Source organism: Chrysemys picta, chromosome 5 (genome assembly GCF_011386835.1).
Source record: "Chrysemys picta bellii isolate R12L10 chromosome 5, ASM1138683v2, whole genome shotgun sequence".
NCBI classification, from domain to species: domain Eukaryota; kingdom Metazoa; phylum Chordata; order Testudines; family Emydidae; genus Chrysemys; species Chrysemys picta.
Window position 1 is genome coordinate 74,609,947 of NC_088795.1, and position 22,246 is coordinate 74,632,192.

Consider the following 22,246-nt stretch of genomic DNA (forward strand, 5'->3'; position numbering starts at 1 on the left):
GTAGGGCATGAGGGGAAGATTTTAACTACTTTACCCTAACTCACCTTCCTGGCCAATGTGGTTGGAAAGAGGTCCTTGTTACTTTTGTCTTCTCCCAGAATTTTCTGGATGGTGCAAAGAGGGAAAGAGGACTGCTGCCCCAAAGCTCCCAGCCTATTTTTTTCAGGGGGAAGGAGAGGATGGTCCTCCTGTGTCATAACCCTAGTTCCTGCCTGTGGTGCTACCTATAGTTTGCCCAAGTTGCATATGGTTCTTAAAAGTGTCACTCTTGTGCATAAGGTTCTGAATAGCTGTGAAACTGATCAGATTCTTATTAAAGAATCTGTGTTCTCAGTGGTACCAGATGATAGAACAAGGAGTAATGGTCTCAAGTTGCAGTGGGGGAGGTTTAGGTTGGATATTAGGAAACAATTTTTCACTAGGAGGGTGGTGAAGCACTAGAATGGGTTACCTAGGGAGGTGGTGGAATCTCCTTCCTTAGAGGTTTAAGTCAGGCTTGACAAAGCCCTGGCTGGGATGATTTAGTTGGGGATTAGGTCCTGATTTGAGCAGGAGGTTGGATTAGATGACCTCCTGAGGTCCCTTCCAACTCTGATATTCTATGATTCTAAAGTTACCGTTCACCTGCTTGGCAAAGCTGTAAGCACACGAACAGGCACTGAGGCTGCCTGTTTCCAGATTCAGGGCTACAGCACTATATCATTCTACACTGAGTCCATGTTTGTTAATGGTGAAAAGCTTCTAAAAGGACTAGAAACATATTCTTCTAATTAAAGCTTAGATTCTGCAGAAAGGTATCGTATGGATCTTTTCACTCACTGAGGTCTCAACTAGTGGATTTTTCAAATCCTGCTTTAACAAATGTACTGCAGAATATGTATTGTTACTAATTAAAATTACTCTTTTTAAATGTCCTACCCCCCACCCCCAAACCCTTTCACTGATTTGCTTACTTTCTAAATTGCAAATAATCTCCCTCTCATTACATGAATTAGTGAGATTCTGTTGTATTTATAGTTCCCGGGGAAGTTGCATACAGTTTTATATATAACTTGCCATGCTGATTGAAACGTATACAGTAGTAAACAAGCAAACTGGGGGAAATGTCATCTTCTATAATTTGGCACTGCATATTTTCAGAATTTTCTTTGAACTAATTATCTCTTGGAAACCTGCCTCACTCTTTTGCTAATGAAACCTTTTTATGAAGCACTGATGGAGGAATCTTGTCAGTTTGCTAATGGATCTTCTCTGCAAGACAGGCATTTTTTCTGTAGGAATCTCTGCTGCAGATCAGACTGAGTGAAACTAATACAAGCCTTAGTTTCTTCTGGGAAGGAAGGTTCACAGATCTTAATCAGTAAGTTGTCAGTTTGCTTACAGCTTGGGCATCAGAGCCAGACCTGTCACATGCAGGGTGGGAGTGACCCTGAAATACCCAGCAGTTGGGTTCCTGCAGTTGGGCTGCCTTCTCAGGTGTAAACAGGCTTTTTAAGACGATGCAGAACAGAAATTGAAGCCAAGAAAAGTACTTAATTCAATACATTTGGTCCTTTCAGAACTGCATGGTCTGGTTCCAGGTTTGTAAGAGAGCCTTTTTTTTTTTTTTGCTCTTAGTCTTGCTCTTGTTGAGGTTTTGCAGCAATTACTGCCCCTGCAGCACTGCTGAGAGCGCAGATGTGGCGGACAAACAACAAGGAAAGATCTTTATCGCCCATTCTTCCTTTATGGAATGTGTAGATGGAGATATCCCACTTTCCATGGTGAGTAAGCCAGGCCTATCTTCTGAGGCTCAACTGTCCAGATATTGCCCAAGCCCCCTTTTGATCAGGCTACAATGGAGCCAAGTGCACTCAGAACAGTCTTCTAAGATGGAGAATTGCTGAAAGGTGCACAAAACAGCCGTGCCAGTTTGGAATGTTGCAGAACCATCCATGCTCGCATCAGCAAATTGCGGCTGCTGACTATAATCCCTCATGGTCCCACCCACCTGCTTTCCAAATCCCAGCTGTGAAGGGATGGACTTAGAAACAGTTTGGACCCAGCAAAAGCAATAGGATGGCATTAAAGGGCCTATCTGTTTATTCATTTAGCTCATTCCTGCTTCCTCTTCTCCAGTGGTTTGGCCTAATTTCAAAGAAGGCCCTTCTTAACTGAATTTTTCAAAGTCCTCCTTGGTTGAAGGTTACCAATCCATAGGATGTACTTTCAGGGGCCAAGGCAGTTCTGTTCCTCCAACACAACCAGTGAAAAAACACCTACTCTGAATCTCTCCATGGTGTTGTGGAGTGACCCTTTCAAGGAAATAGAGACTAAATCAAAAAGGAGAAGTGTGTCCACCTTTTTCAGGTAGCTCTTCCAATGAGACCCACAGATTTTTCTTCCTTTTCTTGAATACCCACATAGCTGGAAGGAAAGAAGAAAAGGGAGCCAATCAGAAAGGAGAGAGATTCCTCACTTTCCTCTCAAAATCAGGAAGAAGCTGGCTTATCTTTCCTGGTGTTCCAAAGCTCTTTATTGGAGTCAGACTGGCAATGAGAAACTGGCCAAGGCTCGGGTGGCCAGAAAACACAAACCTAAATCTTGCCATAGGATCTTCTGTCTCTTCATCAGAATCATGGGAGCCTAATGTCTTGAATCTTAGGAGATCTATAGGAGGGAAAGAAAAAGACAGGAGAACTTCTGTTCCTCCACCTGGAAGAAGGGTCAGCTGTTGGTGTTGGAACCCAAGGACCAGGAGGAAAAGACAGGATATTTACCCCCAGGATATTTGAGACACTTTCAGGTTGTCACAAGCCTAGTTCTTCCTCTGGGACAATCCCCCAAAAGAAGAAGGGGGGAAAAAGAGAAAGGGATGTGGGTGGGGTCAAGAAAGAGAATTAGATTAGTAAGAATTTTTTCCCTTTGGGATACAAATTGGAATTATCAGAATTTCTATGCATGGATGTTACTGGTCCTGAATGGGAAACTTTTGCAAAAACAAGTATCTGTGAAAACTTGTTCGGTTTTGTAAAATGCTGCACAATAGGTCAGGGCTAGTGAATTGATCCAAAGTGGATATGGTCCTCTCCTGGAATGGGCACCTCTGTTTGTTTAAAAAACACATCTCATGGCTGGGCCATATTCCTATGGAATATCTGTCAGCAGCACTCATGTGTTTCTCCTCAAAATGCCCTTCATGTCTCCACTAGGGTAATGAAGGTAGATCAACAATTGTCTCAAGGGTCTGACCTCACAGGGTCCCAGAGCCTGGCCTGCAGCCCAAGCCCAAACATTTACACTAAACAGCCCCATAGCCTAAGCCTGTGATAGCTGGCATGGTCCAACTGCGGGTTTTTAACTGCAGTGTAGACTCATCCTGAGATGGAATACAAGCCTTGCTACAAATCAGGGTAGTCTTTTCGTTGTCATGCATATGTGTTTTGTGTCAGTTGGACTCTCCTGATTGATATATACCGGTATCCAAAATATGCTAGAAAGGTTGACGTGCTGCATGAATAGCAATTTATTTTGTGGATGAGCTGCTTATTACACGGGTCAGTAATTTTCTATTTTTTTTTTTTTTTTAAAGTATTTGGTCTTGAGTTGCTTCAGAATTGATTATGGTCTGTTTAATACCTACACTGGTCTTAATGCAAAAGATCTTTTCCCCCACTAGGGCTGGTTTAGAGCTAACTTTACTATTTTCCCCAAAATTTATGACAGTATAGTGCATATTCCTCACTGAGTACTATGGACATGTCAAGTCTGAAGATTTCAGTCTTAATTGTTCTGAATTTATCAGATTGTGAAAAGGCATCAGAATAGTCTTCAGAGCATGGAAAACACTGGAGGTTTGTTTGTTTGTTTGTTTGTTTTAAAGACACATTCATAACTTAAATGGTTGGATTTTCTTTAAACCTTAAGGGAAAAATATCTCTAAGTTAAAGTAAGACTTGAGACATTCATGTAAAAGATTTTTTTTTTTGTTCACCTAGTTTCTTTCTCTGCCTTTCTACATATTTCCCCAAACTGAGTTTAAACTCCATCCCCTAATGGCCACAGAACTGGTGTCTGCAACACCTTTTTGTATTTTTATTATAGTTAAGTATGCTTTTTCAGGGCTTATACAGCATTTATATAAGATTTTATATAGTGTTTTTTGCTTTACACACTTCCCCTTATAATACTCTCGCCTCTGTTTCCTTGAAATAAAGATTCATCCAGATCCCATAAGCTGGTTGTATAGAGCTGTCTTCAGACCATAATGATACGACTACCTGACATTGAGTAAAACACAGGTCTTTGTTCTACTTGAGCAAGCTATTTAGGAAGCAATAACCCAACTACGGAATTTGAACTCTGATTTCCCTTTCTAGCAGTAATAATTCTAGTTTACTGACTGACCTATATATTCCATGCTTTTTAGTTTGAATGAGGAAGTACACAGACATTAATTTGTGCGGTACCTTGGCTCAATAGCATATTGGGAAATGTTATAGAATGTCAGAAATAAGACAGTGTCTCGGGGAAAAAAAACCATGGACTTCACTGGTAATCCTTTTGCAGTTTATAATTGTCATGTTTGTTTTTTTTCTTTTTAAGAAAGAGAATATCCTGTATTAAACTTGTCCCAAAATCTAAAAGAAGAATAGTGTGTGAAATAATGGCAACCGGAGACTTAAAAGGAAGTTTACGCAAGCTAGAACAAGGACTTCGCTTGTTAAACTATCCTAGAGATGTGGATTACACAGGGTAAGAGGCAATTAGATATTTTTAATTAACTTGTGCTTATACATCATGATGACTACAAGAATGTTAACAGTTCTGGTAATTGTTAATAGAAATTCCACCACAGAGTCAATATAGAAATTATGATCTGTGCATGTGTGTGCTAATGGCAGGGTATGGTAGATACCTAGTCAGATTGAATACACATTCCAAATCATTTAATTATATAGTGTCAAATTTTGAGTGTGAGCACTAAGAAATAGGTTATTCCTGTTGACAAAGCTGATAGAATACTGATGTTTATAGGTTGAGATTGGGCCATTTGCCATTGTAGACAGTCATGACTTTTATTAGCAAATATCTTCAACAGCCAGAGATGAGACATTGAAGGGGCAGGACTCAGAGTTACTACCGAGAATTTTTCCCAGGTGTCTGGCTGGTGGGTCTTGCCCATATGGTCAGGGTATACCGGCTGCCATATTTGGGAAGGAATTTTCCCCCAGGTCAGATTGGCAGACACACTGATGGTTTTGCGGTTTTTTTTGCCTTTCTCTGCAGCGTGAGGAACAGGTCACTTGCTGTTTGAACTAGAGTAAGTGGTGGATTCTGTGTAACTTGAAATCTTTGAATGAAGATTTGAGAACTTCAGTAACTCAGCCAGAGGTTACAGACCTGCTTACAGGAGTGGGTGGGTGAGGTGTTGTGGCCTACAATGTGCAGGAGGTCAGACTAGATGAGCATGACAATCCCTTCTGGCCCTAAAGTCTGTTACCTGGTTCAGCTGCAGGTATTTTATTGAACAGTAGACATACGTATAGATACTAATATCACCCTTTCCAGCTGTTCAGCATTTCACAATTGACTTGGGACACTTCTGTGGGTTTCACTTTTCTCTGAAGCATTAGGATAGGGGCCTATGTTGGAGGCAGGATACTTTACAACTAGGTATTATTTACATATCTCTTATGGGAAATCTATCAATAGTGCAGCTTCACCAGTGTTGGTAACAGTGAGAGCACTAAGGTAGAAAGACACTGGTATTTTTACCACTGCCCTCTTCTCAGTGCAAGTACAGAGAGGTAGCGATAAGAAGTGGCACTGCTCGCTCTATACTAGCACTCTCGTTAGTAGTAGTTCAGTACTAAGAGAAAGCACTGCAGTTCTTCCCACATTGTCATCTAGACCTGAGCAGGGTCAGATTACACAGTGATAAAATGCTTGTGTATTTTCTACTGTAGCATTACCCCAAGTGCAGCTGAAGTGCTGAGAGATTTCACACAAAATGTTATTACAGGTGCAGCCTGAGATGATTTGCCTCATTTGCACAAATAAGTTACTCTTCTCCCTAGTGAATGGATTCAGTATTTTAATAATCTGTTGAATGTACAATGTCACAATGATAATATTCAGTATTTAATACAACAGTTATTGCACATTCAGTTTTCCTTGGTATCCCCAGTCATTTGTGTAAGTAGTTGCAAATCAAGATGTACTTCACTCAGTTTGTTACTGATAAAGTTATTTGCCCTTGTAGCGAAGCAATGACTTGCCGGCGCGGCGCCTCCTGCTGGTTGTCCTGGAAATTAGCTCTTCACCAGCTTCAGAACGCCCTCTGCAGGCCACTGTCTCGCCTGCTGCTGGCTCTGTGTCCCTCCCGGACCCCTTTCCCTGGGGTTCTGCCCTCCACAGTACCCCAGCTCTGGATCTCCCCTCCCAGGGGAACCCTCACCCTCTACACCCACCTTGCCTCAGTGGCTACTTCCGGTCATCATCTAGCCCCCGCTCACTGGGGCAGACTGCAGTCTGTAAACCACTCATCACTGGCAAGGGGGTTTTGGACCTCCTGCCTTTGCCTAACCCCAGGCTACACCTTTCTAGGCCTTGCACAGGGCCTGCAGCCTGGGGAGTTACCAGGCTGGCGCTCCCAGCTCCTCTTGCCTTCCCCAGCACTACTCTACTCAGGTCCCCTTCTCTCCCAGGCAGCCAGGTCCTTCTCTCTCTACAGCTAGAGAGAGACTGACTTAGCTCCTGACTCACAGCCCTTTTATAGGGCCAGCTGTGGTTGCTTCCCCAATCAGCTTAGCCTTTTCTCTCCGGAGCGGGGTAACTGCCCTGCTACAGTCCTTTTCTCTCTTTAGCAATGCTTTAACATCACAGGTGACCTGGAAATACATATCCGGTTTAGGACTGATGACAAGGTCCATGTAACCAGCAGGCATAAACACTATAATTTTGTAACCATTAAATACCAGCTTCGCAGTGAGGGTGCAAGAATTCTGTAATATGATATATTGTCCAAATCCAGAGCCAAATATGGATTTTAAGTTATTTCACTAATGTAATTTGACTTTGATATCCCCTTTTCAGTATTCTATAACTTGTGGAACAGGGAGGAGGAGCATTTTAACTAACTTTTATGACGGTTCTCTGAACTGTTGTATGGGGTAAGAAAGCTATGGGAAAAGTTCTTGGGGCCTGATTTTTATTCTTTCCTACCTCCCAAAGCTGTCTTTTTCTCTTCTTCCACTATTTGGTGTCTTGCCAGCCTCAGAACAGGCATTTGGTTAGCTTAGAGCTTCTGTACACAAGCATTTCCCGAGCAACACCCCCTGCAGTGTGAAACTGAACAGGCACATTTCATGTATGTTCCTTTTCAGTTTCACTTGGGAAAGTACTTGTGCGCAAGAGTATAATGTTAGTGTCTATGTGACTCCTGGGCACAGTATCTCCACAGGAGTCAGTAAATGGAAAAAACAACAGCTTGTTACAAGGGAAGGTGGATCCTAAGCTACTGGACTGCAGATGTGCTATATACTTGGTTGAATAAATGACACACTATTGCAAAAGCTAAAAAAAAAAAAGCCATAATTTCCTTATGCTTGCTGCAGAGTTAGGCACTTAAGTGCAACAGAATTCTAGAGGCCCAGGGTAACAGTATGAGTATTATGAAAAGTGTAACATGCAAAACTTAAATATTATCCAAAAATCCCCAAAGGTGCATGCACAAATGTAAGAGAGAGGGAGATTTTGGCATACTTGATGACATAATTTGATCCACTTTTTACTAGTTTTTCCTGTAGTGCCTTGATTAAAGCTGGACCTTTGCAAAAAATACACTTCTTCCACTGTGCTGTGGAAGCAATAGCATGTCGCTGAAGTTGTTTATAGTGAATACTTCACATTTGGCTTAAGGAAAGTTCAGCTGGAGTTTTTCATTTAAATTGATCTTAAAGCTAATGCAATTCTTTCATTTATAATCATGTTTATGAATTTTGTACAAGAGGAAAAAGCAGTACATTTTTCTGGAAACAGAGGACTGGCTTTATAAATAATCTTAGTACATTAACCAGTTCCATAAACGTAAGTGGCTCAATAAAGCAAAAATGTTGTTTAATCCCTTTGAAGTTTTAGTTCTTCAATAATGGAGAGTAAATGTCAGTTAAAATGTATATCTTCTAATAGATATGTTAATATACAGAATGCCTATTGATAAAGGTGGAGGGGTAATAAAAAGATTTATATGGCTACGCAGGGAGATTGAAAACAATGTTAGTGTAGAAAAGATGTTGTATGTCAATGTTCTTCTTTGAGTTATTGTCCACATCTTCGTGGATTCCATTCTTGGTGTGCATATGGCCCGTGCACATGAGCTCAGATTCTTACGACCTGCAGTGTGTGTTTGGGTCTGCACCTGTGTTCTATATGTCCTTGCCTGTGCTCCTCTCCCACCCTCCAGAAACAGGGTATAAAGAGCAGAGCAAGCCCAACTGTCCCTTGTTTCTTTCTTACCATCCATGGCAGCAAGACAGAAACCCTGCAGTGTCCAGTTACTTCTCTGTATTCAGTGTTAGTGTTAACTAGTTCATTTTAATCTTTTTCCTGTTGGCAAAAATACATTTGTTTAGTCAGATATTTAGGTTTTAGGGCCTGCCTCACCCCCTGCAGCGTGCGCGCACACACACATACACACACAAATACAGGGGCTCTCGCAATATGGAAGAAGTGAAATCCCTGGAGTTTAAAACTTGACTCTCTCAAGAGAAATTTCAACACCACTTAACAGGTACTCTAGATGCCTTTGTTTGCCTAGGTGAGGAATATGTTCCATACATATTCCTGAGAAGCTGGTTCAATAAAAGATATTACCTCACCCACATTCTCTCTCTAATATTTCATATATCACTTCTCTAAGTAGATTCAGAAAGCTTGAGAAAGCTCTTAAAATCATTCCTCATGTAATGCTCTATGTCAGCCTCCACAGATGCCAAAAAGAAGGATGTAGGGAGACCTCAGTTCTCCAATCAGTCCCTCTCCATGAGCACCCCAGTGGGCCAATATTTCACCCTGAACTTGCACATTGTTGACTAAGAGGCCTCGGTCGTCTGCCTCCATTCTAGCATCAGATATAAGCTGAGGCATAAGTTATCCTCTCCAGTGCCTACCAAGTCAGACACGAGCAAGTCAGATACCTGCTCATCTTTGGCTCAACAGTTAAAGGGTAGTCCAGAGGCCTGACATAAGTCCATCTGGTGCCTTGGTACTGAGTGTTAAACGTGTATCTTCAGTACCGACGAAACATGTGGACTGCCCTTGCTCCATCATTGGCCCCTTGGTACCTGGTGTGCAGGTACCATCTGTACTAGCACCTAAAGCGCATATGAGTACAGAGTATGAGTAAAGTACAGAGTGATCTAACTGTAGGATTAATAACCGTGTCAGTGAGGATGCTGATAGCTAAGCCACCAGTTAATGTGATTCATCAGTACAGCAGATGAAGGAGGTATCTCCAGTACCAACATCATCCCCTGCCCAATTAGGGAAAATACAGCAGAGCCAGAGCACTCCTGAAAGGATGGCCTTCCCACCCCACCCCCTTTGGAAAGAAGTATACTTCTTCTGTTCATCCTCATTGAGACTCAGTAGGGAGTCATCTCCTACATAGCCACCCTCTCCCACTTGGGTAGCACAATATAATCAGGAAGCAACTTGGGACTCACCGGGAACATCTTGGTACCCCCATCCCAGTATCTATACCCTTATCAGCCTTGGCCCTACTGGGTACCTGTGCATGTGCAGTCATATTCTCATAAGCCTGTAATTTCTGCCCTTTCTAAAGTTAGACTGCCCTTCCCAAAGAGGCAGTATAGACCAACATAGGCAGGCCAGCTAGTGCAGCCTCAAATACAGTGACATGACGAGGAAAATGATATGGAACAACATCTACAAGGGAAGAAACAACTTTTCCCTGCTTTAGTTTCCTCATCCTTCCCCAAGGATGCAGTAAATCCTCATTGGATAACTTCAAGGAGTTCTGGGACCTCATCAGGCATATGGCAAAGACTCTGGAGATATTTCTGGAAGTGGTACAAGAGAAATATGATAAGCTTCTGGAGAACTTGCACTCTTCCACACCTGGCAGGCTAGCAATGCTGACAAATGAGGAATTGTTGGAGACTGCTGAAGATCTTTGACAGACTCCAGCCACACCCAAGTATGCAGACAGAAGGAACAAAGTCCCTTCAGATTCCTACTTTGGTAAATAGACAACTGCTTGTTAGTCACCAAGAGTGGAATCCGTGTGGACAATCACTTGAAGAAGGGTTACTGTAGCTTCAAGACAAGTTCTTTGAGATGCATTGTCCATCTGGATTCCTTCACCTACCTTCCTTTCTGGTTATTACACAAACCTGGAGGAGCAGGAATTCTGTATTGGTAAAGGAATCTGAGGGATGGTTGAGCTAACTGCCTTTTATGTTCTTGAATGGGTGAACTTCTAGGGCGTAGATGTGGCCTAAAGAATCCAATCTCATGTGTATGCTGTTCATGTGGGCAACAAATCTTCAAAAGACACAGTTTATCTAAGGTACACCTCTACCCCGATATAACTTGATCCAATATAACACGAATTCATATATAACGCAGTAAAGCAGCATTCTGGGGGGCGGGGCTGCGCACTCGGTAGATCAAAGTTCAATATAACGCGGTTTCACCTATAACGCGGTAAGATTTTTTTGGCTCCCGAGGACAGGATTACATTGGGGTAGAGGTGTAAGTAACCATTTTTTAATAGAAGCCTGAAAATTGTAACCAAGGTATTGTAGCTAGATAGGTTCTTTGAATTATTAGATCTCAAGATTGGTGGATGGACTAAATAAGAAAATGGAAAGTAAAAGAGAATTTAGGCTTTGTTTTAATAAATAGGTCAGTATTTGCAAGTGTTTATACCTCTTTGTGGCCATAATCCCGTCTGAAAAGTCTTAAATTCCGTCAGTATTCAGGCTGAGTGCATATGACTTCAATAAGACTGGCCTTTAAAGTACAGATGAAGGAATAGTGCTTTTTGACCACTTTGTTACCCACATAACAGCATTTTGGGTATTGCAAGTAGTAGAATTCTTGATTAAAGTAATTCTTTCATGAAACTGAAGGCAATTCATGTTAGTCTCACTATGATATTCGGTTATTGCATTCTGCTTTTATCTTTGTCACTGCAGTAGTAACTTTCTTTAATTTTAGGGAGGAGGGTATTCCAGTTACACAGTGCAGATAATAGGGCTTCATTAATTCATTGCCTTTGGCATCCTGCTCATCCACAAAAGGACTCCAACGAGAGAGAGAGAGAGACTCTAAGATGTCTGTGCATCTGCCTCTAGACTTTGTGGTCTGCTGAAGCTGCAAAAAATATAAAAACTGAATAACGAAAAGCAGTTCTAAATACGGCTGTTAAGCAGAGCTTGAAAAATTTACCAGACTCCTATTATGTGAAGTGTAATCATGCTAAGAGATAACAGCAAAAGATACACATCAGTGAGATTCAGGGCAAAGTGTTTTCACAGTCTCGGTGGAAATCTGGTTTCATTGGATTAGCAACAAACAACTGGAATGACATAAAGACACAAAACAAAAAATAAACAAACATTCAGAGACACTATAAAACACTTATTACAATACTAATCCCAGATACAAAGGCAGAGTTTAGGTAACGGTGAAGGACTATATTTCAGTTGCTGAGTACCGTCTTTCTTTTCTTTTCCAGTATTTAAATGGTAGGTCTAGATTTCTACCCAAAATCTGTTTGCACAGGAAGTTTTCACTGTTTATTGTGTTAGCTGTATAAAGTGTGGCAGTAAAATCATGGAACGTAGTTCAGACTTTTGTTAATTTAAGATTTATACTTTGTCCCAACATGCGCAACACCAGTTCTGTGTGTGTGTGTGTGTGTGTGTGTGTGTGTGTTTTGCATATTTGGATTGGTTTGGTGGAAAATGGGAATAGGTGCTGAAAAAGCAAATCAATTGGGTAAAAGTGTCAGTATTCAAGGTCAGGTAAAAATGGTAATTTACACTCTACTAAACACTGGGCTGAGAACACTGGATATGAGTGTCTTTTTCTATGAGGAATTAATATGGCTTATGAAATAAATTGCATAGTATGTGCCTTGAATTTCCATTTTATAATGTTGAGGGTTTTTTAGATCTATTATTTTCAGGAATTGTCTTTTTGCAGAGTGAATAAAAATCGCACTCTCTCTATTAACATTTTGTTTATACCAGGGTTCTGTCTCATATAGAAGAGTGCTTTAAACTTCCTATTCAATTACTCAGGGGCTGGGCTATAAATTTAGTATTATATACTCCCTACAGTGCATAGTGGAATGTCTGCTGATGTCCTTAGGAAGTTTGTAGAGAGATCAAGACGATGATATGGCCATTATGTTGTAACTAAACATTTGGCTATTTTGTTCAGTGCATTATTGTCACATTTACTGCTCAGTGACAAGATCTGCTCTCATTTGGGCCACTGTTATTTCTGCCTTTTGTTTCTTTTCTTTTCTTTTCTTTCCCATCCTTCCTCCTTCTGTCTTTGTGGGCCCTCAGTTGTCTCTGCATTTCCTTCTGTTCAGCAACTTCCAGTTTCAGACCCAGTGTGCTTCACTCCCACCTGTTTCTGCATTCCATCTGCTAAAATGATCAATAGTAAAATACTTTAATGTTGACAGTGAAGTATCATTGTATCATTTTAGAGTTGACACTCCAGTGTGATTCATAGGGAGAGGAGTGTGAGTCAATTTCAGGCTGCCTTCAGACTCAGGCAGATTTCACTGAATCAGGTGACCTAAATGTGAACTATGTTTTTATTTCTGAAGCCAAGAGGGCTAGAAACTTATTTAAAAAGGGTGGGGGCGGGAGGGGAGAAGGAAGCTGTGCTTCTACACAATTTTGATACATCTTGTGGGTCATACAGATATACCTTACAGGCTGTATGTTTGACACCACTGGTTTATACTAATTGCTGATTATTTACTTCCATTTACTGTGCAAAATACTTATCCTTTTTCCCCCCAGCAGTTTCGTAAAGGGTGATCCAGCTGCGTTTTTACCCATCATCAGTTATTCCTTCACGTCCTTCTCAACTTACATAGCAGAACTTTTGGTGGAATCTGATGTAGAGCTCACGGCTAAAAGTGATTTGCGTTTTATTGAAGCTATCTATAAGGTATCTAATTTTATGTTCATTGAGTTTTATGTATCTGATAATTGCCAAACATTTAATATGCGTCTCTGCTGGGTAATAGAATAATTTTGAAATTGTAATATTGGTGACACAATCATTTGGTAACACCTGCACAAGAGGTTTGGGGCACAGGTCACTTGCTGGAGGATTCTCTGCACCTTGAAGTCTTTAAACCACAAGTTGAGGACTTCAATAGCTCAGACATAGGTCAGGGGTTTGTTACAGGAGTGGGTAGGTGAGATTCTGTGGCCAGCGTTGTGCAGGAGGTCAGACTAGAAGATCATAATGGTCTCTTCTGACCTTAAAGTCTCTGAGTCTGTGAGTAAATTTAGCTGGGTTGATTTGTAAAGCATATTCAATGTGACTTCTGCTTGGTGTCTAGAGTCAAGATTTCAGAGGAGCCATGACCAGTATGTGGCAGGTCCAAATTTTGATTTATAACTTAATGAGAACAGTGAAGGTTGATATTAGCTCAACTTTACTCTTTTTAGTTGATACTATTATTGTTTGTATTATTGTAGTTGCTAAGACCGCCAGTCATGGACTAGGACCTCATTGTGCTGGATGGACAGAGAACAAAAAGACAGTCCCTGCCCCAAAGAGCTTACACCAAAGTGTAAGACAAGAGACAACAAATAGGTACAGGCAGATTGATAGAATACAGAGAAACAATGAGACATAAGTGGTCAGAATGAGAAGCTGTGGTATCAACATACCAGAAGCCTAACCAATGTCAAGTTATTAGAAAATACTGTGTCATAATTTTCTATTAAATGACATCTTAAATCAACAGACTGTAGATATGTAAGCTTACCTGAAACATTCATTGTACAATGTATTATGCAGCCTGAAGTTGACTGAGAGTGTGCTTTATTGCCACTGAGGAAATTAAAACCAATTCTAAGTGTTCATTTTGCAAACAACTGTTCTTGAGTTGTTCCTATGATGTGTCTTTCACACTGGTGTCTATAACTAAGGTACATGCAAATTTGATCTTTTTGATACTGGCACCGTAATCTCATCAAGACTATTAAAAATTCTATACAATCCTAATATTAAAGATACATTAGACTTAAAAATCTAAGAATTACTTGCATTGTATCCTGATTATTTTACTATTGATCTAGTTTATAACAATTGGAGAAATTACAATTTGCTACTTAAAATTGTTGAAGTATGGGTTAGAGAATACATGTAGGCAAAACTGTGTACTGTAGGTTACAATAACATAAGGAATATTTCAGACTTGCTATTTTATATATAAAAACACATTTCACTCTTACATGCTAATTAAATGAAAGTGAGCTGGCTAAAGCTCAGCACAGACAAGCATGAGAAGATGATGTTGGGCTGCAGGAAGCAGTTGGAGGAGAGGGTGGATGTAATATCAGTTTTCTTGCTTGAAAGAGTGTCTGCCATGAGTTACCTAGGTTTGCAACAAAGGATGATTTTGGACACCCTCCCTCCCCATAGTTGCAGTGAGGTGATTCTATAGCACTAAACCAGTCAACTTTTTACAATCTGGTTCTGACTAAGAGGTTATGAATTTTCCTTTTGAATACAGACCTTGCCACTGTTACCCACTTCTATTACTGTAAGATTAGACTTTTGTAATAGACTGTACTTGGTGCTACACCTTAAAAGAGTTTGTAGGCTGAAGCTGGTGCAGAACTCAATAGTGGCTCAGTATTGAGCAGAACATCTTATTAGGAGCATGTGACACCAGTTCATTGCTGTCTGTCTGGTCTCCAGTTAGTTTAAGGTGTTGGCTATGATCTCTAAAGTCCTAAATGGCCTGCAATCTGCATATCTGGGGGATCCCCTTTTTCCCTGTGGCATACTGCCATAGCTGCAGTCAGCTGTGGTGCACAAGTGGGATTCCAACTTATTAAAAGAGGGGGGATTGTGGGAGAGACATTTTGTGTGGTTTCCAGGGCTCTGGAACTTGCTCCCTCACCTTGGTCCAAAATAGCTTGATTTGGGGTAATCCTATGGGCTTTCCTCTGGCTTTTGGAGTGTGTTGAGGATATACTCCTTGCATTATGAAGGGATGAAAAGGAGCTTTTTTTAATAGGTGCCTGGCCGAGTCTTTTCTGATTGATGCTTAATGCTTCTGGTGTTACTAATTGAGGGTGTCTCTACACTGCAGCTGGGACCATGCTTCCTTGTGCAGGTAGACAGCAGGTTAGCACACTAAAAGTAGCAGTACTCGGGTGGCTAGCCCAAGCTGCTGCCCATGCTGCTGCCACACTGCTATTTTTAGGATGCTTGCTTGAGCAGAGCTAGCACGTGTCTGTCTACCTGTGCTGAAAACATGCTTTCAGCTGCAGTGCAGATGTACCCTGAGAGCTAGGGTGTTAAGCCTGTAAATGCATCATCTTTTTAGATTTTTATTCTTTTAAAATTGAAATAAAATCTGAACAACAGTTATTAATTTTTAACCTTGTCTGATATGGTTAGGTAATAAATATTTTAATGTACTTTGTTGCTAGCTGGTTGGTTCATGTGTGTTTCAATTTAATCTAAAGATTGTACACAAAAATCTTCCCATCAAGTTCATAATGTTCTGCTTTAATGAATATCCAAGATTTCTAACTTTTAGATCTTGATTCAAACTGAATTAAATTATCAGCTGTTTTTACAAGGTTCTCCCCCCACCCCCACCCATGGAATTGAATAGACTAATTTGTCAAGTTATTTCTTTGAAAGTTTCTTTATAGATAGTTATGTAGTTTTAAACCATCCACATTTTAAGTCATTACATTTTAAACATAAATATGAAGACTTACAGGGACTTCTGCTTGTTATATACAGGCTGCAGTATAGGTTTTTCACTGGTACAGCGTATGTAATTATCCTTAAATTACCTTATAAATATGTTGTATGCCTGGGTTAAAAGTAGGTGTGTGGTGCCATCTTAGTTAAGACACTTTACAAAGGTGTAGGTTTTTTGGTTTTTGGTTTGTTTTTTTTTTGGGGGGGGGGGGGGGGAGGGGTTGGTGTTTTTTTGTTGTGAGGGGGAAATACTCAAATGTAGGTTTTTAGTTGGGTAGAGATGTGCTGCCCATTTTAACATTAAGTAAAAATATGGTTTCAATTCTCATATTCCTGTAAGTGCCAGTTATTGTTGAAATAAACATCATACTGGTATCAATAGATTAAGAATAAAAATATTTGACTTTTGTAGAGCGTTGTATTTAATCCAAAGAGATTCATATAAATACACCTTTTCTCAAATTTTTTAAAGTTTTTGTGAAATTCTGCTTTTTATTATAGCAATGCACTTCACAACATGACACTACACTTTGTATCTATGATTCTGTATGTTTTCTAACTACAAGAGTATTTAAGCGCTATAATAGGTTTGTATGGGAGGTTGTGGAATCCCCATATTGGAGACTTTTTAAAAACAGACTGGACAAACGCCTGTCATGGATGGTCTAGGTTTACTTGGTTCTGCCTCGGTGCAGGGGGCTGGATTTGGTGACCAATTGAAGTCTCTTCCAGCCCTTCACTTCTATGATTTTATAATTGGGGGGGGAGGGATAGCTCAGTGGTTTGAGCATTGGCCTGCTAAACCGAGGATTGTGAGTTCAATCCTTGAGGGGGGCCACTTAGGGATCTGGGGCAAAATCAGTACTTAGTCCTGCTAGTGAAGGCAGGGGGCTGGACTCGATGACCTTTCAAGGTCCCTTCCAGTTCTAGGAGATGGGATATCTCCATTTATTTATTTATTTATTTATTTAATTCTTTCTAGAGCTGAAACAAACAAAACTGTTTTTACTGTGCATTCATATTTCTGGAACTCTCCAAAACTTTTTTCCAAACTTGCTTATTTGTTTAGACACGTATTAAGTTTGGTATTTGTATTTGCTTTTGTTTTTTAAAGGAGTGATTTGATTTAAGAGTGCCTGGTAGATTGGCATACGATGGGAGTTCCAGTTATGGGGGCAGTTTAGAATATATACAAAGACCAACATGTGAAAAGATTCACTGGCAAAGCTAAAGGGGCAAAAGGGGCAATTGTGCAAAAATAAGAACAAAAATATAGTTTCTACAGAACAGAGAATATACAGAGGTCTGGGAAACTAATAAAGTTTTACTCTCTTGCAGCTACTTCGAGATCAGTTTCAATACAAACCAGTTTTAACAAAACAACAGTTTCTCCAGTGTGGCTTTGCAGAAAGGAAAATACAGATGGTTTGTGACGTTATCAGTGCTGTGATGAAAAAGCATAAGGAATTAAGTAATATGAATAAGGTACTTCAGATATGATTTACAGTATTTGAGAGAAAGATTAACTATATTTTGTAACATATTTCAGTTCAAATGTTGCTCTAACTAAAAAAAGAACTACAATAAGGATCACTGAAGTTAGAATAGGGGGGTAAAAACCCTAAATCAGAGTCCATCCCCTTACAAATTCAGTATGTACTCTCCCAATATAGAGGATTTATCAGATATTTAAGTGATTCTGCACTTGCTGCTAGCCAAAGGACCTAGACCAGGGGTTCTCAAACTTCATTGCACTGCGATCCCCTTCTGACAACAAAAATTATTATACGACTCCAGGAGGGGGGGACTGAAGCCTGAGCCCGCTCAAGCCCCACTGCCCGGAGTGTGTGTGGGGGGGGAACGGGGGGGGACACACATAGCCAAAGGGCTTCAGCCCTGGGTGGGGAGGGTGGAGAGACTGTAACCTGAGCCCCACTGCCCAAGACTGAAGCCCTCAGGCTTTGGCTTCAGCACCACATGGTGGGTCTCGGGCTTCAGCCCTAGGAGATAGGGCTCCAGCAAGTCTAACGCCAGCCCTGACAACCCCATTAAAATGGGGTTGCGACCCAGTTTCAGAACCACTGACGTAGACATACTAACATTTTGTAGTGAACAGACAAAATTTCAAGCAAAGATAAACAAATTCACGCCTATTAACAGTAAGTTTCATGTACTCTGTTACGCTTCTGGATGTAGTGAGAATATCGTTGTAAAATAGTTCATTGTACTTCTGGAACAACTTAAGGTAGATAGGAACAAAAATTGAACATCTGCTCGTTTGGGGTTTTTTTTTTTTTTTTTTTTTTTTGATTTTCTGAAAAGTGTGACACCTAACAATATAGTGTTCAGAAACAAACAAAACAAACTTTTAAGTCCAAGCATCTGCAACAAATTGTGTGTCTGTATATATTCTTACTACTTGTATGTGAGTTTTAGTTGGATTTCACAATACACAGTTTGGATCTTATTTATATATAGATCTTAATATACATTGATTTAGAATTAGGGCAGGTAAGAAATCTAACACATCAGTTGATACTGGGTGTATGGGCAAGTTCCTTTCAGAAAAGAAATTTGAAACGTTTCTATCTCATACGAACTTGTAGGATGTAGATTGGGGTGGTCAAACCACGGCTCGCAGTTAAAGTGCAGCTCACGGAGCCCTCCGTGTCCCCCCACCCCATTCTCCGCCTACCAGACTGGAGCGGGGGGTGAGCTCGAGGCTTCTGCCCAAGGGGAAGGAAGGGTCTCAGGGCTTCAGCCTCGCTGGAGGCACCTGCCACGGCTTGGGGCTGAAGCCCTGGCAGATGCCTTCCCCAGGGCAAAATTCCCTAGCCCTGCCGCAGAGCAGGAATTCTGCAGGGCTGACGCCCTGAACCCTGACAGGCACGCCCAGCTCTCGAACTTCTGAAGATTATCGCATGTGGCTCAGCGGATCAGTAAGTTTGGCAACTCCTGATATAGATAATCATTGCATGTAACACTAGTGTTAAGAAGTTCTATTATATGCATTTGTAACTTGTGACCCTTATTACTATAAGGATATATTTTCCTATAATTTTTTTTTTTTAAATTAAGTGTTAAATACCTTACAAATATTTTTTCTTTTATATCCATGACCAGGCTAGACCCAACCTCATATGTGCAAAATGTGGTTTGAGAATGTATGTATATTAGATTCACTTTCAAGTGTTTGTTTTAGACATTATTAGCATTCTTAATTTCATATTTTTTCTATTTTTGGTTAATATTTTATTTATTTTAGGGGGGGAAATGACATTGCTAATGTGGATTTTTTGTTTATTTTGAAGGCTAAATCTCAAACAAGAAAAAAAAACAGGTCTTTAAAATCTGAGTCACAGGCAAATTGTGAGAAACTTCTTGCTGATTCTGTTATTTGCAGGACTGTGATTTCTCAGCAGGTATGAAACTAGAAAGAAAATTGTTTGCTTTTTTTATGTGTACAGTTTAAAGTTCTTTGACCCTGGTGATATTAACGAATCAAAGTAGGGCTGATCTGCAGTTGTTCAGCAAGCCAGTACCTTCCTAGAATGTAAGCTTCCATTTAAAATAAACAAAAACTTTAGTTGTGAAGATAAGTGTAAAAACAAGATGCAAACAGATGCAAAGACTGGCTCTGAGAAATGTGCTCTGCTTCAGTTCACACTGAAGTCTAATGATGGTATTTAAAGTATTGTTATAAATTTACTGTTTCATTGGTGACCAAATATGAAAGAAAGGAGAGGGACAAACATAATATGAAGACATGCATAATCTATTGATGATGGGTAGAATTTGGGCTATGAATGTAGTTTGAATTCTTTCCAATCTGACCGTAGGTAATACTAAACTAATCTGTTATCAGAAATACTTTTTGATATTCTGCCAAAATCTGGAAATGTCTCTTCATAACACATTTCTCAGTATAATATGTTTGATCTACTAACCTCTGCTACTGTTATACTGTGAGGGAGGCAAAGAAGTTTTACTCTTATTGTTTGCCATAGAGGCAGCAAAGTTACACCCTGCAGAACTTTACAGAACTGTAATTGTTTAGGAAATCCGGACAGTCTCTACTCAATGCATCACTTGCTGTTAAAATCTGTCCTCGTCACAAAGATTACCTGCTTCTGGCATGATTTACCACCTGACCCTACCCTTTTTATATGATAGAGTAGAACGGGGAACACATGGGACTCCTATGGACAGATAGTCCACAGCTCCTTTGAAGAGAGGAATCTGTCAGCCACATTAAAATATGCATTAATCAACCAGCATTGAAGAAACCATTGATTTGCAGAGTTCCGAGTATCAATCATTGACCATTGGTTACCTCCTTTTTTAAAGCATGCTAATTGAGAAGCTAGCAGAGAAGTCTCCAATTCTACCTTTCAGCTGCCAGTGTTCTAGATCCTTTTCATTCCGGCTTTTGATCAGTGCATGATACAGGAAAAGAGCTTATTGCTCTGCAGGAGTAGGTCTTCCATCATAGACAAGAGAAATAGATTCCTACTCATTTTGCTAAACTTCTTGTGACACTTGATACTATTGATCACCTAGTACACCTGTCCAGTCTGCAAGAGACTTCAGGGGAAAATGGAAATACTCTGAAATGGCTCAGATTCTTATTGTGCTGAAATCAGAAGGTCATCATGGACAGCTGTTCTTCCACTTCCAAAGCCATCACCTCTGGAGTCCCACAATGCACATGATTCTTCCCTTTATTATCCTGTTGCCAATAGGAAGCCATCAAGGGTATGTCTACACTGCAATTAGACACCTGCAGCTTACTGGGGCTTGAGCCAATGGGCTGTTTAATTGTGGTGTATACATTCGGGCTTGGGCTGCAGCCTGAGCTCTGGGACTCTCCCACTCCATAGGATTCTAGAGCCTGAGCTCCAGCCTGAGCCTGAACATCTACACTGCAACTAAACAGCCCCTTGGCCCAATCCCTGCAAGCCTGAGTTAGGTGGTATGGGCCAGCTGCGGGTTTTTAATTGCGGTGTAGACATACCCTGAGAGATTTCTTAAAACAGGCTGAAGTGCAGGTAGTGCATGAATGACACTGAGCTCTACATCTCCTTTAAGCTAAATATAAACAACATTGTCCTCTTGCTTCCTCATAGTTTTGATCCAAAGCCTAGTTGAAAATATCTGGGTAAAGATATATAGGGGGAAAATTGGGGTGATGTCATTGTAGGGCACCAAATCAGGAAGAGGAGGTGGATCAGGCATTTCTATCACAAATAACAGAAATATCCAAAATACAAGACGTGATAGTAATGGGGAACTTTGCCCAGACATCTGTTGGAAAAGTAATACAGCAAAATATTTAGGGATAACTAACTAACAAGAATTTTAGTTATAAGCTGGGGACATATCGGTTGGAAGTAACGGAAGAGGAGAAGGACCTCGGAGTCCTAGTTGATCGCAGGATGACTATGAGTCGGCAATGTGACGTGGCCGTGAAAAAAGCTAATAAGGTCTTGGGATGCATTAGGCGAGGTATTTCTAGTAGGGATAGGGAGGTGCTGGTTCCGTTATACAAGGCACTGGTGAGACCTCATTTGGAGTACTGTGTACAGTTCTGGTCTCCCATGTTTAAAAAGGATGAAATCAAACTGGAACGGGTACAGAGAAGGGCCACTAGGATGATCCGAGGAATGGAAAATCTGTCATATGAAAGGAGACTCGAGGAGCTCGGTTTGTTTACCTTAACCAAAAGAAGGCTGAGGGAGATATGATTTCTCTCTTTAAATATATCAGAGGGATAAATATCAGGGAGGGAGAGGAATTATTTCAGCTCAGTACTAATGTGGACACGAGAACGAATGGATATAAACTGGCCATCGGGAAGTTTAGGCTTGAAATTAGACTAAGGTTTCTAACCATCAGAGGGGTGAAGTTTTGGAACAGCCTTCCGAGGGAAACAGTGGGGGCGAAAGACCTCTCTGGCTTTAAGATCAAGCTTGATATGTTTATGGAGGGGATGGTTTGATGGGATACAGTAATTTTAGTCATTAGGTCGATAACAATGGTCAATGATGGGATAGTAAAAGTTACTACAGAGAACTTTTCCAGAAGGTCTGGCTAGAGAATCTTGCCCGCAATGCTCGGGGATCAGCTGATCGCCATATTTGGGGTTGGGAAGGAATTTTCCTCCAGGGTAGATTGGCAGAGGCCCTGGAGGTTTTTCGCCTTCCTCCGCAGCATGGGGCAGGAGTCGCTTGCTGGAGGATTCTGAGCG

At 40.7% G+C, this 22,246-nt stretch overlaps 1 protein-coding gene across 28 annotated transcripts in view; it reads left to right on the forward strand.

Moving 5' to 3' along the window:
* Positions 1–22,246, forward strand: part of CEP44 (centrosomal protein 44) — a 46,529-nt gene that overhangs the window by 3,844 nt on the left and 20,439 nt on the right. For 12 of the 28 annotated variants that reach the window (XR_010601425.1, XR_010601424.1, XR_010601423.1 and 9 more), the window contains exons 2-5: positions 4,585–4,734; positions 13,056–13,206; positions 17,338–17,484; positions 19,311–19,421. Coding sequence is in view for 25 of the 28 variants with exons in the window: in XM_065596618.1 (XP_065452690.1) it covers positions 4,585–4,734; positions 13,056–13,206; positions 17,338–17,484; positions 19,311–19,421 (559 nt within the window). In the remaining 3 variants the exon portion in view is untranslated. Of the gene's footprint in view, positions 1–1,617; positions 1,764–1,791; positions 3,834–4,581; positions 4,735–13,055; positions 13,207–17,337; positions 17,485–19,310; positions 19,422–22,246 lie in introns of those variants that run through there. The other 16 variants (XM_065596636.1, XM_065596627.1, XM_065596637.1 and 13 more) reach the window with 8 other exon arrangements.